Raw genomic sequence first — 14,565 nt, 5'->3', positions numbered from 1 at the left:
GAAGAATTCTCTGCTACTCCTGTATTTTTATGGTGCCTAACACATTGGGAATCTGTTCCTGGCTTTGCAGGAAGCTTATAAATTTCCCCATTGAACATCTCGGGCATATCCTGACAATGTTGTATAGGATGTACAGAGAAGATAATAAAGCAGTTATGGCCTTCATTGCTTCTTAGGATGTTCTGCTTAGTCCTGTAGCCAAATGTTTTAGTTTTGATAGGAATTTTTAAAATTTTCTGGGCTTCTTTGCATTACTCTGTGCTTGTTTTCATTTCTTATTATCTCTGCACCACTGTCTTCACACTACAGCATTGTTTTTGGTGCTATGCAGGAAGGAGCTGTGTTAGTCTTTCAGAATTATTTTTGGCATTTGTAGTGTAAAATGATACATATTGGAATAATAAAATCCTGGTGTGTTAAGGCAGTAAGTTTTATGGTTGCGTTAACATTTCTCTGCCAGATGTTTCATATGTTCATCCCATCTGTGGTCACATTAGTTCTTTATGAACTGTTCTTGCCATGCGTACACTTTAAACTGGGGAAAAGATCCACCCTGATGTGGATTTCAAAGCGGTGAGATTTAACCAGCACATAATGCAATGTCAGCATAATAGCATAAAGCAGCTATGCAGTCTCGTCCCTAGGTACCACTGAAAACCAGCCTGGTTCTGTATTGTTGGCACCCTCCCTTCAGGTATGCATAAACATTGATGAGATCCTGTAATCCCAGTCTCTCATTCATCTTTGTGGCCCTTTGTTGCACTTTCTCCAGTATGTCCGTGTCTCTCGTACTGCAGAGCCCAGAACAGGACACAGCACTCCCGGTGTGTCCTCACCAATGCTGAGCAGAGGGGAAGGATCGCCTTCCTTGACTGGCTAATGCAACCCAGGATACCATTAGCCACCTCTGCTGCAGGGGCACATTTCTGGCTCATGGTCAACCTGGTGTCCACCAGAACGCCCATGTCCCTTTCCTGCCAAGCCATTTTCCAGCTGTGCAGCTCCCAGCATATAATGGTGCATGGGGTTGTTCCTCCCTAGGTGCAGGACTTTGCACTTCCCTTTTTGAATTTCATGAGGTTCCTGCCAGCCCACTTCTCTAGCCTGTCCAGGTACCTCTAAACGGCAGCACAACTCTGACCTATCAGCCACTCCTCCCAGTTTTATGTCATCTGCAACACTGCTGAGGGTGCACTCTGCCCCGTCATCTGGATGTGACAGAAGCTGTGTGAAAAAGAAAAACACCGTTGCAGCTTTCAAGTAATAATATAGAATACAGTTTTGCAAATGCGTATTGGGATTGCCGGGGTGCCCCCTACTCTGGGTCATCTCACTGGCAGCAAGCCGCTTACAGATGCCTGTCTCTTGCTTCAATGAGTGCTCAGTTGCCTTTTCATGACCAAATTTAGGAAGACGTATGTCATAAAAGAATTATCAGTAAATGCTTTGATGCTGGTTTTAATCACTAAAACTAGTGTTCTTCACTCAGACTGAAAGTTTCCCATAATTTCTGGACATATTAAGGAGAAGATGAAGGAAAGTAAGCGTGGCCTTGCGAAGGCTAACTCCTGCTCAACCAACGTGATTGCTTTCTGTGATAAAAATGTCTGGATCTGTGGACAATGGATGACACTTACCTTGACTTCAGCAAAGCTTTCGATACTATTTCTCCAAATATTCCTGTATCCAAGTTACGATCTGAACAGATGGGCAGCTGGAGCAGTAAAATGCTGTTTGCGTGGCTGGGTCTGGAGGGCCATGGTTAATGGGTAGAATATGATATTCTACCTGGAGGCCAGTGGCAAGCAAGTACCACAGGTGTCTGTACTAGGACCTGTCTTGTTTAAACATCATTATCAATGATATGGAAGGGGTGGTGGAGTTCACCCTCATCAAGCTTAACAGACGAGACCAAACTTTGGAGTGGGGAAGCAAATGGTATGGTTGAGGGCGAAGCTGCTGTCTGGAGGAACGTAGACCAGCTGGAGGAATGGGCTGGCAAGGAATGGTTTGACATTGACTTCTGACCCTTGCTGAATTTCATAATAGTAGGTCTTTCACCTGGGAAGGAAGAGCTTCCTGCAGTGATACAGGCTGGGAGTACCTGTCTGGGGAGCAACTCAGCGGACAAAGCTCCTTGGGACCCTTTGTGGGCGGTGAAGTGACCTAAGCCTGCAGTGGCCCTGGCAGCAATGAGGGCCAACAGCATCCTGGGCTGTGTAAGCAGGGGCATGGCCTGGCAATTGAAGGCAGAAGGTGTCCCCTTCTACTCATTATTCAAGTCTTGGACCCTCGATAAAAGAAAAGGTGGAGCGAGAGCCATCAGGATGGTTGAGGGCTAGAGCCCTTGCCCTTAGGTGGATGGGCACAGTCTAAAGGACGAAATGGATATATAAATAAATGGGGCAGGCAGACTGTTACACCAGTGCTGATGATTTTATTTAGAATCCTTATTAAAATTCTTATTATAAAAACCCTTCTTATTAAAAGGAGATGCTTAGTCAGATCCATTGCTTGGAAAATTTACTTCCATATAGGAGGAAATTGTAATGAGAAAACCTGTTGAAGGGACCACACTTGATTAGAGACAGTAGAGCCACAATTGCTTAATGCAGTGCTATTTGAGGTATAAGGACCATACTTCTTCCTGGGAACTGTTTTTATTCTGCCATAAGAGGCTGTGTAGGTTTAAAGAGGAGCACAGTAGTAAATTATTTAAGTGAAGCTGGTAAGAGAAATGGGAATTAGTTGTTGGACATAGTTTATTTTGAGACAGCTTGGATGTTCCGACACATAGTATACATAACAAGTTGATGACTTCTGAGCAAAATATTTTTGTTGCTTTGACAAATTTGAGCTATTTGAATTTGAGCTGTTTGTCTCAGTCTTCAGAGTTTTACATGTTTTGGTCTTTATCTTCTGACAGATCAATGTAATATTTGTGTTTCAGCCAGTAACAAAGGAAATAAATGTATAGACATACATCTGCATGCAGGTAGTAGTTAGATATGCATACTAAAACTGAAAAAGCACAAGAGAAGTCTTTGAGTAGCTTTTTTGAAAGCTTGGTTGGCTCCTTTAATAATTTATCAACAGGGACACCTAATACACTCCCTGTTCATTATTCACTGTAAGAATTATACACTGTAAGATTATTAAAAATAATAATCAGTATTCTACCTATTATGGTAATTTTCCTTTTCCTGCATGGTTAGAGTTCTCAGAATTGTCTGAGAACAGGTTTTGAAAATTACTGCAAGGCTGTTAACTTGTTTTCTCACTCCAGCTCATCTAGTATAAACATATAAAATTCCTCAACAGAACATACAGGTTCATTTCTTGACCATCAGCACAGATGTAGCTGGAAAACTTCGAACTGATGTTATTCACAACTTTTCTGACAACAGGAACAGTGTGCACTAACTCCAGCAACAGGTAGTGCACATGTATGGGCTTAAAAATGCTTAAAGGGAAAAGAAGTGTTTACTGGTTTTGGGCCAGTTGACTTACGGATGTATATGCACTTCATTGCTATGATACTTGGAGTTGTAATGCATTATACTTTTATATTTTTGTTTATTTGTTCTAATAGCTGGCATTTTCCTTTGATTTGAAATTAATGGGAAAAAAGTTTATACTAAAAACTTCTGGGTTTTAGTTTTAGGGGATTTTGGTTGTGCCTTTTGCTCCAGAGAAGGCAGGTAAAGGTATAGACACAGTGTCGGAGGGCTGCACAGCAGGACCCCCACGCTTATTACCCTAAGGAGCTAAGGCTGATGCTGTGTTGAACACTGGCGGAAGGCTGTTCTCTTCTTGCCCTTGTCCTTCTTCCCTGTTAGTGTTGTCTCCTTCTGTGGACCATGCTTTGCTTCTCTGTTAGAAACCAGAATCAGCGCCTCTCCATCTTTGTGCTCTTTGCAGTCAAGGAGCCCTAACGGACCTTGCCAGCCTTGCCCCATAACTTGTTTATTGCAGATCTTTCTGCTTTGGGGAAACTCATTCCTGTGCTTCCACAGCTGGCAGCAGGTCCGAGCTCAGCCTGGGCCACAGCTTGTGGCAGCAGCCTCGGCTGTCCCATCTGCAGCCAGTGAATCCCAGGCTTGTAGGTCACAAAGCGCAAACCTCGGCTGCATCAGCTGAACAGGCAGGCAGTAATGGATTAAAATCCTCCCTTTTTGGTTAACTATTAGCAGGAAGACAAAGATTTGTGCTCTGCTGATATGGATTGGTTAAAATGATTGACAGCTCTACTAGTTATTAGTGTCAAGTTAAGACGCAATTAGATTTCTTGTTTGCTCCTTGCTGTTAATCAGCATACTCATTCGTTACAGAACTGCCTGTGTTTTTTTCATTTTGTTGTTTTCAAAGTTTTTGTTAAAGATTTTTATCCAATGACCTTCCTAAGTGATGGAATAAGAATGATCTATTTTCCTTTCCGAGTAGTTTGATCTACATACATTTTTGCCAGTGTTTAGCTGGGTTTCTCTGCGATGTTGTTGCAATACTATGATGTTTGTTGTACTTACGGTTACCTTGTGAATCTTAACAGAATGAGTGTAAAGCTGACTGTCTCATTACCAGTAGTTGAGCAATCTTACTCATGCTTTGGGCTATTGACCTGTGTGTGCTGAAATAATGTTTTTTCGTGTCATTTGTTTGTCTTTGCATCTTCGTTTTACTGATAAATGAGTTTCAGTTGACTTTTGGGAATGTAATGTAGATATCATGATATAGTAGATTTGAAGGCGCTCTCTCATTTTCCTTCTCTGGGAATTTAGTACTGTTGAAATCCACACCAAATAATGTTATTTTATTTTAATTCACATTAATTATTTAATATTTTTTCTTCAGTTGGAGCTTTAAAGAGTGCATACTATTCCTAGTTTTTACTGTTTCTAGGAGAAGGTAGTTCTTCAGGGCAATTGGCAGAATTGGCAAACTAGATCATGCTCATTAGGAAGTTACAGGGCTTTCTCATGTCCAGGCTATTAGGACACATCCTATTCCTCATCCCTTGTATTACTTCTTTTGGCACCCTAATAAAAAAAGGTGCTTGAGGACCTATTTGGTTTTCTAGAGATCCCACCACTCCAATAAGGCTCTGGGATGTCTGGAAGCTGGGGACATAATAACTGCATTTGCTAAGATTGTCAGTGTGGCACATGCACAAACAATTCTTATCTGGGATGTGTCAACCTATGGATCTGTAAGTAAAGTAAACATAATCCTCAGTGATTCATCTAGTAGATAGTGTTATATATTTCTCAGTGGGAGATGCTGAATAGAAATCTGGGATCTTATTTCCATCCCTGTTCAGTACCAAGAATGCTGCTATGCAATTTCATTTGTTACTGAAACATTAAAAGTAGGGTAGAACTAACGGGTTGGGGAAAGTAGTTTCCCGTAAGTTTTACGATTTCCAAACAGATTCTTTAAAGCTGGTCTAAAAATGAAAAAGAAAAAATACTTTTCAAGTTATTTATTGAAACTACCAAGTTTGTGGTTCTTTAAGCTTGCAAAGCTTCTGTAGCTTCTGTATTCTGGTTGGCTTTCAGTAAAGGCACGTACCTATTATATTCAGTTTTATACGATTTTATAATTTTAGACATGCTTAGTGCATGTATAAATGGGATAAATGTAGTGCATGGGATATAATATCAATATGATTTTAGTACTTTTGCCAGCTTCTGTAAAGTTATTTTGGAAAGCTAGCTTCTCGGTTATGCAGCAAATTCTTACAGTCACTGAAGACCACAATCAAAAGTATGCAGAAATTTAAATGTGAAAGTGAACATCAAAACAATTCCTTTTCTGTAAGAGATGGAAAACCTGTTTATTTTGAGAACAGCATTTTCTTCTTAATGAAAATAGGCAACTTGCCACTGTGACACAAGAACAGCCATTTATAATAAAATTCTGACTGAGCATTTCTTTTTAAAGGCAGTTGCTGTGTTAGTGAAGCAGCTGGTTACACTGGAAGTGGTGGTGTTGCTGTGTGTGGAGAGTAACAGTGTAAAATGCAGTTTACCATCAAAGTCATTTTAGTTTATCTGCTTTCTCTGAAGTAAGGGCATAGTATGTTACTGGTAGAGTCAGCACTTAGATTTCAAGGTCCTTGGAAGTGCCGAACTTGTGTTGGTTTTTTTGTCATCGGTGCCTGTAGGAGGGGAGAGAGTGGCCAACATGACAAATTGAGAGTTGAACAGAAAAGTGATTATAGAAACTCTTGGATAAAGAGTGTGGTCAGGGAGGTTGAAAATAATTCACTCAGCTGCTTCACTGCAAAAATGCTGGGCTGCAGTTCAGAAAACCTTCAGACTGCAGTCTGAAAGCATTAGTCTTGCAAAGGCGTTAGGGTTTTGTGTGTGTGGTTTTTTTTTTTTTTTTACATGTCATTATCAGGGTGATCATCTAGCTAGCCTTTTGCTCTGACGCAGTATCAATTGTAGTCCTTGTGGATGACACTGATGTAAAACAGTCCTGACAACAACACTGAGGTGGAAAAGTATAGTCAATATTGGTTTCTGGTTTTATTGTAGGCTTAATTTAGTAGTTGAAAGTCCTGGAGTTTTTTCTGTAGTGACTGGATATAGCAGAGGTGATAGCGGTGTGCCATGACCTGTGCCAGCTGCCTTCCAGAGGGAGGGAGCGCTGCTGAAGCTTTCTGTGAGCAAATCCTGATCTGCCTCTGATCTCTGAATCTCTCTGGGGCGGTGTCTGCTGCTTTGCGCTAACTGTACACTGCTGCAGGATAAATCAGATTATCTCCTTCAACGGGCTTATGAAATTAATGTTTTTGCAGAAGAGCATTGGTATCATCAAATAATCATTGACAATGTCCACTGTGCCCTATAGACTCTGGAGCAGTTACTTCTGAAAATGTCACTTTTAACTGATGAACTATTGTACTTACAAGAAATAAGATTAAATTTCCATATGAAGATACAGAAATTTAAGAAGTTAGCCATTCTAGGACACTACCAATGTAGGAAAATGTTTCTTATATCTTCATCATGGATTATGGCTTTCTTCTAAGCTATATGGACTAAACATTTTTTACATAGTAACATATATTTTAAAATTTTGTTTAAAACCCCTACATCTCTTGCTATTGGCTGCTGTTATTACTGTATAGTTTTTTCATCTGTAAGATGAAAAAAATATCAAAATTAAAATGAAGGGTGCATAAAGAGACCCAATATGTTTGCTGAACCAAAGTATGTCTCAACAAGGAATTTATTATAAGTCTTGATACCTTACAGATCAGTTTTCCTATAAAAAGCTGTGTACCAAATTAGTTAAGGATAATGATCTATAAAACCAGGAACAAATCAACAAGGATGAAGCAGCTAAGCAAAAATAACTTGGAAATACATGTTCAACAGTTTAATGTTGTTTGAGAACACTTCAATAGATGCTCACAAAACAAACTAGCATAGTTTGAGAAATAAGACATTAGTGCTGCTCTGATTTTAACCGTATGGCATAGAAGGGCAGTGTTAGTGAATGGAAATAGTAAAGTCACAAATAGTAAAGTCCTAGAGTTGAATTTTTAACCTGTGTTTTAATATTTCTGTCAAAGATACGGAAATAATTTTAAACTGTTACTGATAAAAAGTTAGAGGTAACAAACAGCTGGAGAAATAAATAAAACAGTCACTGATAAAGAGAATATAGGTTAATTGAGTTGTGTTCAGGCACAAGATCTTTTTCAGCATATCCAAATATAATTTTGTATCTTGAAATAATAGATGCACACTGTATTTCCATCTTTATTCCAGGAAGCAATTATCTTTTAAAGACAAAACTCTCTTTCCCAAGAACAGGGAATCACAGTCATCAGTTGAAGCTGGAGTCATGTTGTTATGCTTTGGCCAAAAGGCCTTATACATCCAAGAGCTGCAGTGCTGGGGTTATATTGTCTCTGTATTTGGCATTGTTCTGAAAAAGGCTCGATTGCTGGTTCCAGATGGGTGTACTTTGAGAAGGACATTGAAAACTGGACACAATTCAGGGTAGGGCTGTAAGAATGATGAAGGAATTGGAAGCGTGCTGTATGGTGAAAGATTTAGAGCTCAGTCTGTTTAGTTTAGCAAAAGTGTTGTTAAGAGGTCATTTGATCATAATCCTAACATATTCATGTGGTGAGCAGAAATGTGATAATAAAAAGCTTCTCCATCTAGCAAACAGCAGTAAAATAAGAACCAACAGCTTGAAGCTGAAGTCAGCCAAATTAATTTGGAAATAAGGTGCAAAATTTTAACAGGGAAGGCAGTTAAACACAACTTACCAATAGCTGTGATGTGTTTGTAAACACTGGAAAGAACATAATTAATATTGTGTGTTTTTCTGAAGGACTTCCTATAGCTTAGGAACAGTTGTTAATGTGAACTGGAAATTGATGCAGGGGAGCCTGCAATATTCAGGGATCACAATACTCACATCTTTCCTTAAAGTCCAGGGCTCTTTGCAGTGCAGTATGATGTTAATTTCTGTTCATTTCAATTATGGTTTAACCATTAGGAGAATTTTTAAGGTGTTTCTATGTGGCACAGTGTGGTGCAAGTATCCACACTGACCCTGAACAAACCAGATGGGTACTAAACCCACCAAAGTTACGCTAACCTGGTTTCCCACCAGAAGTGGCATATAGTGCTTTTTAGCAGCATTGAGATGCTTGTATGTGATACTTGGTGATCACAGCTGCTTGCTCACTCTTAACAAGCTCCTACAGGCAAGGAATCCTTGAAGCCCTTGGGAATTATACGTAAAAATAAGGATTTCTTATACAGGCAGAAACAGGTTTCCAAAATAAGATTTTTTTCCTTTTTCTTTTCTTTTTATTGTTTATGTGTGTTCAATTTGAGAACAGATAAATTAATGCAAGAAAAGTTACCAGTTACTTCGAGCTAGAAGCCATATAGGACTTGGGAAACCTGTGATGTGAAAATAGTTGGAGGCTGAGAAATAGTGAAGGAAAACGTTAGAGGCCCTATTCTTACTCTTTCCTAAACATCAGATTATCTCCATTGTGGAAACAGGATACTGGACTGCTGGATTACTCGTCTGATCTCGTGGATTTTCTTACATGTGTTCTAAAAGAGTCTGTTTCATACTATTACATTCCGAGAAACCAAATCTGTAACTTTTATGGTAGCCTGTAATGTTTCAGAGTGTGAACCTCTCAGAACAAATACATGCGAAAGAATGTTTGTTTAAAAAGATTTCAGAAAACCCTTTAAAATTGATTAATTATATCAGTTTTACAACAGTAAGTTAAAACTGATTGTTTCAGTTTTGTCATATCAACTTAAAACTGGACTGTACATTTTGTTCATTGAACTGTCATTTTGATGTATTGGACAGATTTACCGTGCAGTTAATGCCTCTGCCTTTTAGATATGAGTTGCCAGTGCTGGCAAAAGAAATTCAGGAAAACAGCCTGTATAACGGTGGATTACTTTCCAACTGTTGAAATGCCTTCTACTCTCTTGTTTAGCTCTGAATGTTGTCAAACCACTTCACAGTACAGTATATGGAACATCTTGTTTATTGCCCTATGGCTTGCCAGTACATCTGTGGATGGGCTACTTAAAGCCATTGATCGAGTCATTGCTAGAAAAGCAAAAGAATTGGAAAAGTACATGAACCAGAAGGAAAACTGTATAATTAAAGCATTGCCTTTATGTATTCTGTTACACAGACAACATGGAGCTGCCTGACTGGAGAATAATGTGCTGGTATAGACGTTAAATTGAAGATCACAGCATTAAGAAAATCTGACCTGATAGCTAGCACAGTCTTGGGCCTTTCCACTTGATGACTAAGGGTACACCAGCAGTACACTATGTGCTTCTCTTAAAAATCAGACTGTAACTGTTCTTGAAAGATGCGCATACACATTATTCTGATTCTTTTTTTCCTGATGTGTCTCTAGAAGTTCATGAAACTTTTCCTGTTTCATGAAATTTTTAATGCACTTTATGAAATCATAAAATGTGTGTTATGGAAAGGGAGACTTGGCTACCATATTTGTGACCAAAGGTATCTGATATTGTTAGATTCTAGGCAATTCAGCATGTAGTTGCAATAAACATCGAAGTACGTGGGTGTGCTAAAGCTTTGTACTCACATCAGATTAAAAATATTTTGCTTTCATTGCTATGTTTCACAATGAACTCAGTTTGCTTTTTGATTAAAAAAATGCTTAGATCGCCTTCTGTATAAATTGTGCTATGTAATGACTTATGAAGTAGATCACATAAATCCCAGTATTTGCACAGTATTTAAAATTAGAGAATGTTGCTTTTAATTGTCATGTAAAATTTAAATAGGCAGCATTCATCCACATGATCGCTTTCTTGCTAAAATTTTTATTTAACACTTTCTGAATAGCTGTGATTCATGGCTTTATCTAGGACCTGGTTATGCAGAGATATGTATCAGTGAAGGATTTCTTCACATGCGTGTCTTAGTATTTTCAGGATCCGTATTTTTACTGACTTCTTGTGAAAATTCTTACTCCTCTTCAGAAATGGGTAAATTCATATTCAACAGAATCAATTTTTATTCTTGATATTTGCTTAAAATAGCAGAAGATGTAAACACTTTTTATAGTAAATGAAAAAAACATCCTATTAATTACTCCATATAGATTTTTAGGATGATTTATCTTTCAGTGAAATTGCAAGAGGGGAAAAGTAGCTACATTCTAACACTGCTAATAATTTCCTATCTTTCATATATTCCACAATTAGTACAAGTAAAAAAATCACAAGAGCTGTAGTTTGATTACATTTTTGGGGTTTGTTTTTCCTTTTCAGTCGGTGGTGAAAACTGGGCGATTGCTGATTAGCCATGAGGCTCCCTTGACAGGAGGATTTGCATCTGAAATCAGTTCTACAGTTCAGGTACACATGTTATTTGTGTTTAAGTGTTTTGCATGGCTGAATATGGATACCTATAGAAGGAATATTTATTGCTACGTTAAAAGTAGAGTTTTAAATATTTTTTTTAAGTTATGTCTTCTACATTTTTATTAAACTTAAGTTTTGTGGATGCTTGTGTTTATCTGAACAGCTGAGAAATCATGTACCTGCCAGGCACTGTGTATACCATGTGCTAAGCTAGAAAACTTAACCTTCACTGAAAAGCAGGGAGGATGCACTTGCAAATGCAAAGGGAAAATCTGTCTGTATAGTCTGGTTTTAATGTACTTTTTTACCTTTCTCATATTTTTAACTCAAAGCTTCTTAAAAATACATTCTAGGAATGTTGAAATCAGACACAGAAAAAGCACACGGGTCCAGTACAGAATAATGTGGTGCTAGACATAGCATTCAGAGATCTCGTCGGGAAAGCAGTCTGTGGAAGTGGTTCGTGTGTAGTTGTGGTGATGCTCACACACGTGTAGAGTTTGTACGCACAGACAGCTTTCTAAGGTTGAGATATACATCAGCATCAGTTACCTGGAGCATTACACTTCAACTTCTATTGAAAGCCTTTTGAGCTTTCTAACGTGTTTTGTATCTGTACTTGCATACAGACTTTCCCCTTAACTTTTCTTTCTTTCCTACACACCTCAGTGATACTGGTTTACAGAAACATCTAAACTAACTGTCTATCAGAGTCTGATCGCTATTTTCCGATTGTTCTATTCTTAGAGTAGTTAAGTTATCAGACTAGAGAGAAAAGGGATTCTAAAATTTGCCAAATATAAACCATACTGGCACTAGTTAAAGCTTGGGAATTAGCCTTTTTGTAGGAAGGAATAGTTCTGGGAATGTAATTTTGAATTAAATATGCATAAGGAGCCTGAAAACTGTTTCTTGAGCATTGTGGTACAATTTCTTTTAAAGAACAATTGTATTCATTTTGTTATAATTATATGAAGATCATTAATTTTTTCTACCAAATTTTTGCCTCTGTTAAGAACCAAATATTTATAAACCTCCTATGTAACTAGTATTTGACCTCCTTTCTTTTATAGGTAGCCTCTTTAATTAAAATAGATCTAATAAAGTCATAAGGTACTGCCAACCATGAGTGGTGAAAGTGATGATTTTTCTTAAACTCTTACAAAAATGTGAAATACACTCAACCAAAATAGCTTGTCTTTTAGTGTCTTGTGTTGTTGTTAACACTTGAGGAGAAAACTATTCTAAGCCGTGCAGCCATCTCATAATTTATTGGCATAACAAAGGAACGCATATGTGTTGGAGAAAAATGTGAGTTAAAAAGAAAAAAAGCCTTATCAGTAAATATATTGGAAAAGCATGGGATGATCAATATATTGCTGAAACTACAAAATGAGTTTTTAATCTCTTCAGGCCTTCACTAAGAAAGTCACTTACTTGGTAGATCTATCTTGCAGTTGTTTTTCATATGAGATTTATTTTGAAAAATAGCACTTATTTAGAAAACAAAGTTTTAAATGCTTTAATAAAGGGCTGCTTATTTCTGTCAATGTTGAAAGCAAATACTTGTTTCATGATAGTAGCTCTTAATTTTATATTTGTATTTTTTAGGAAACTAGGATAAGTATCTTGAGAAATATTAGTTGATTTATCACACGAGCTACCTCAGAATAAACTGGACTGTAGCTCTTTGGCATTGAATTTGTCTATGACAAGTTTCTTTCATATAAATTGGTTGACTTGAATCTGTGTTATAATCATATTGTCGTTACTCTTTATATCCATTCTTCACAATTCTGTCATCTGTACTAACATTTTGATACCAGTTATTTTTAAGAATATGCATACTGCAAAAGAGATTAGAATAATATTTACAAAGCATTACAACTTTTTTACAAAACAGTATGGCTTTAGGCGTAATAAAGACTTTGCTTTTTTTATTCAGTTAAAACACTTAATCTCTAAATGATCAAGTTAAGTCCATATGTCTAGTATCACTGTGCTGTAAAAATAAAAAGGAAAAGTGAAATTCTCTTTTGCTGGACACAATGCATACTGAGAATGCCAAAAATCAGGGATTGCAATTGGCTTTAGTTTCCTCTTACACATGGAAGTAATAAGACTTCAATAAAGTGTGTCCAGTTGGATTAGATGGTTAGTTTCCATATTGTTATTCCTTCCTTGCTGTGAGGTCTCTCATCATAGAAATAAGGTGAATAAAAGTACATAGGTTATTTTAAAAGTTAACTGTCCCAAACACTTCATAATAATGTACACTTCAAGGGAAACAGTACGAATGGAAATGATGGCTTTTGCTCATGAACTATATGAAACAGACTTCTTTTTGCATATGTGAGATTAAAAACAGTGTTTGGAGAGCATATAAAATAAGGGTTTTGTGTCATACAGAATATTTTAAAGGGGCGCATTATTGAGTAGTCATTTACTCTTTCTCAAACACATGAAACAAAGAACAGGATGAAATGGTGCTGCTAAAACTGCGTGGTATGACTTTACCCTTGGTGCTGATGCTTCAAATGTGATCTCAACGGGTATTCTGAAGTGAGCAACAGATAAATTCAGTACAGGTACACAGTACTTCATATTGATTATATTCTGTATAAAAGCTTGCAAAGTACTCATGTTCAGCAGAGAGGGCACTAAGCTTTTGCTTAAGGCATACAGTTGGAGCACAGTATGGGAAGCCTTGGAGAAGGGCCCACTGAGTTGTCACTTCCAAAATAATTCCAAAATAATGAGGGTGTGGAAATCATCAGTACATTAATCACTTGTAATAGAAAAGAATGTAAATCCAGCATTTGTGTCCCTGCTTACAAGAAAAGGGGGGGAGGGAGGAGAGAAACAAGAGTTTTCAAGAGAGAGGGATTAGAGGGAAGAAGTGGTAGATGATGTTAAACTGTGTGATAAAAGGCTCGTCTTCGTACAGACAGACACACACAAAGGAGCCCAGAGGCACAGCCTCAGGCAGGGGCACCCCGGTGAAGAAATGGAGCTCCTGACACTCAGCTTCTGCCAGGGCTGTCCCCAGCATCAGCCCTGTGGGCCAGGATGGCGACCCCCAGCACTAGGAGTCAGGCACACTCTGGATGACTGTGCAGACTGAGGGGGGTTGCTGCCTGATAGACTTTGGGACTTATTATGGGATGCAGGGAGGAGCATTTTGAAATCATACACGATTTATGGGATGTTTAGAGGAAGAACCGAAGATGGGGAGAGGTGGGGACCAAGGTGGTTTGGGGAGGCATAGGTAGGGGAAAATTGAGAGATGAAGGGGTAAAAAGGACTGGCCACATATAAACAGGCTGGTCGGCATGACTGGCCGTGCCCCGTGCTTGATCAGCATATGTCCTGTCTTCTCATTAAACTCCATTTCTAACTATTTTCCTGGGTGAGACTCTTTCTATCCTTTGTGCACATGTGTGTATGGAGGTCTGAGTGCCAGCCACAGGAGTCATGGGGGCCAGTGTGCCCAGGGTGCTGGACTGGCAGCGTGCGAGTGCGTCTGTCACTGGCGAATACCAGTCTGGACTAGGTTAAGTGAGCCAAGTGTGCATCTCTCTCCGTCTGTGTGTGTCTCAGGGAGTCAACTGGGCAAGTTGACTACTGGAGGAACCAGGATTTTCGAGCA

General features: G+C 38.5%; 1 protein-coding gene across 2 annotated transcripts in view; it reads left to right on the top strand.

Moving 5' to 3' along the window:
- BCKDHB (branched chain keto acid dehydrogenase E1 subunit beta) overlaps positions 1-14,565 on the top strand; it is a 132,012-nt gene that overhangs the window by 65,310 nt on the left and 52,137 nt on the right. For both annotated transcript variants that reach the window (XM_080388130.1, XM_080388131.1), the window contains exon 9: positions 10,824-10,910. In XM_080388130.1, the coding sequence (XP_080244256.1) occupies positions 10,824-10,910 (87 nt within the window). The remainder of the gene's footprint in view (positions 1-10,823; positions 10,911-14,565) is intronic.

This window comes from Falco punctatus, assembly GCF_963210335.1.
Source record: "Falco punctatus genome assembly, chromosome: 5".
Taxonomy (NCBI): domain Eukaryota; kingdom Metazoa; phylum Chordata; class Aves; order Falconiformes; family Falconidae; genus Falco; species Falco punctatus.
The sequence above is the reverse complement of the archived record's forward strand: the minus strand, read 5'-3'. Positions and strand labels throughout refer to the sequence as shown.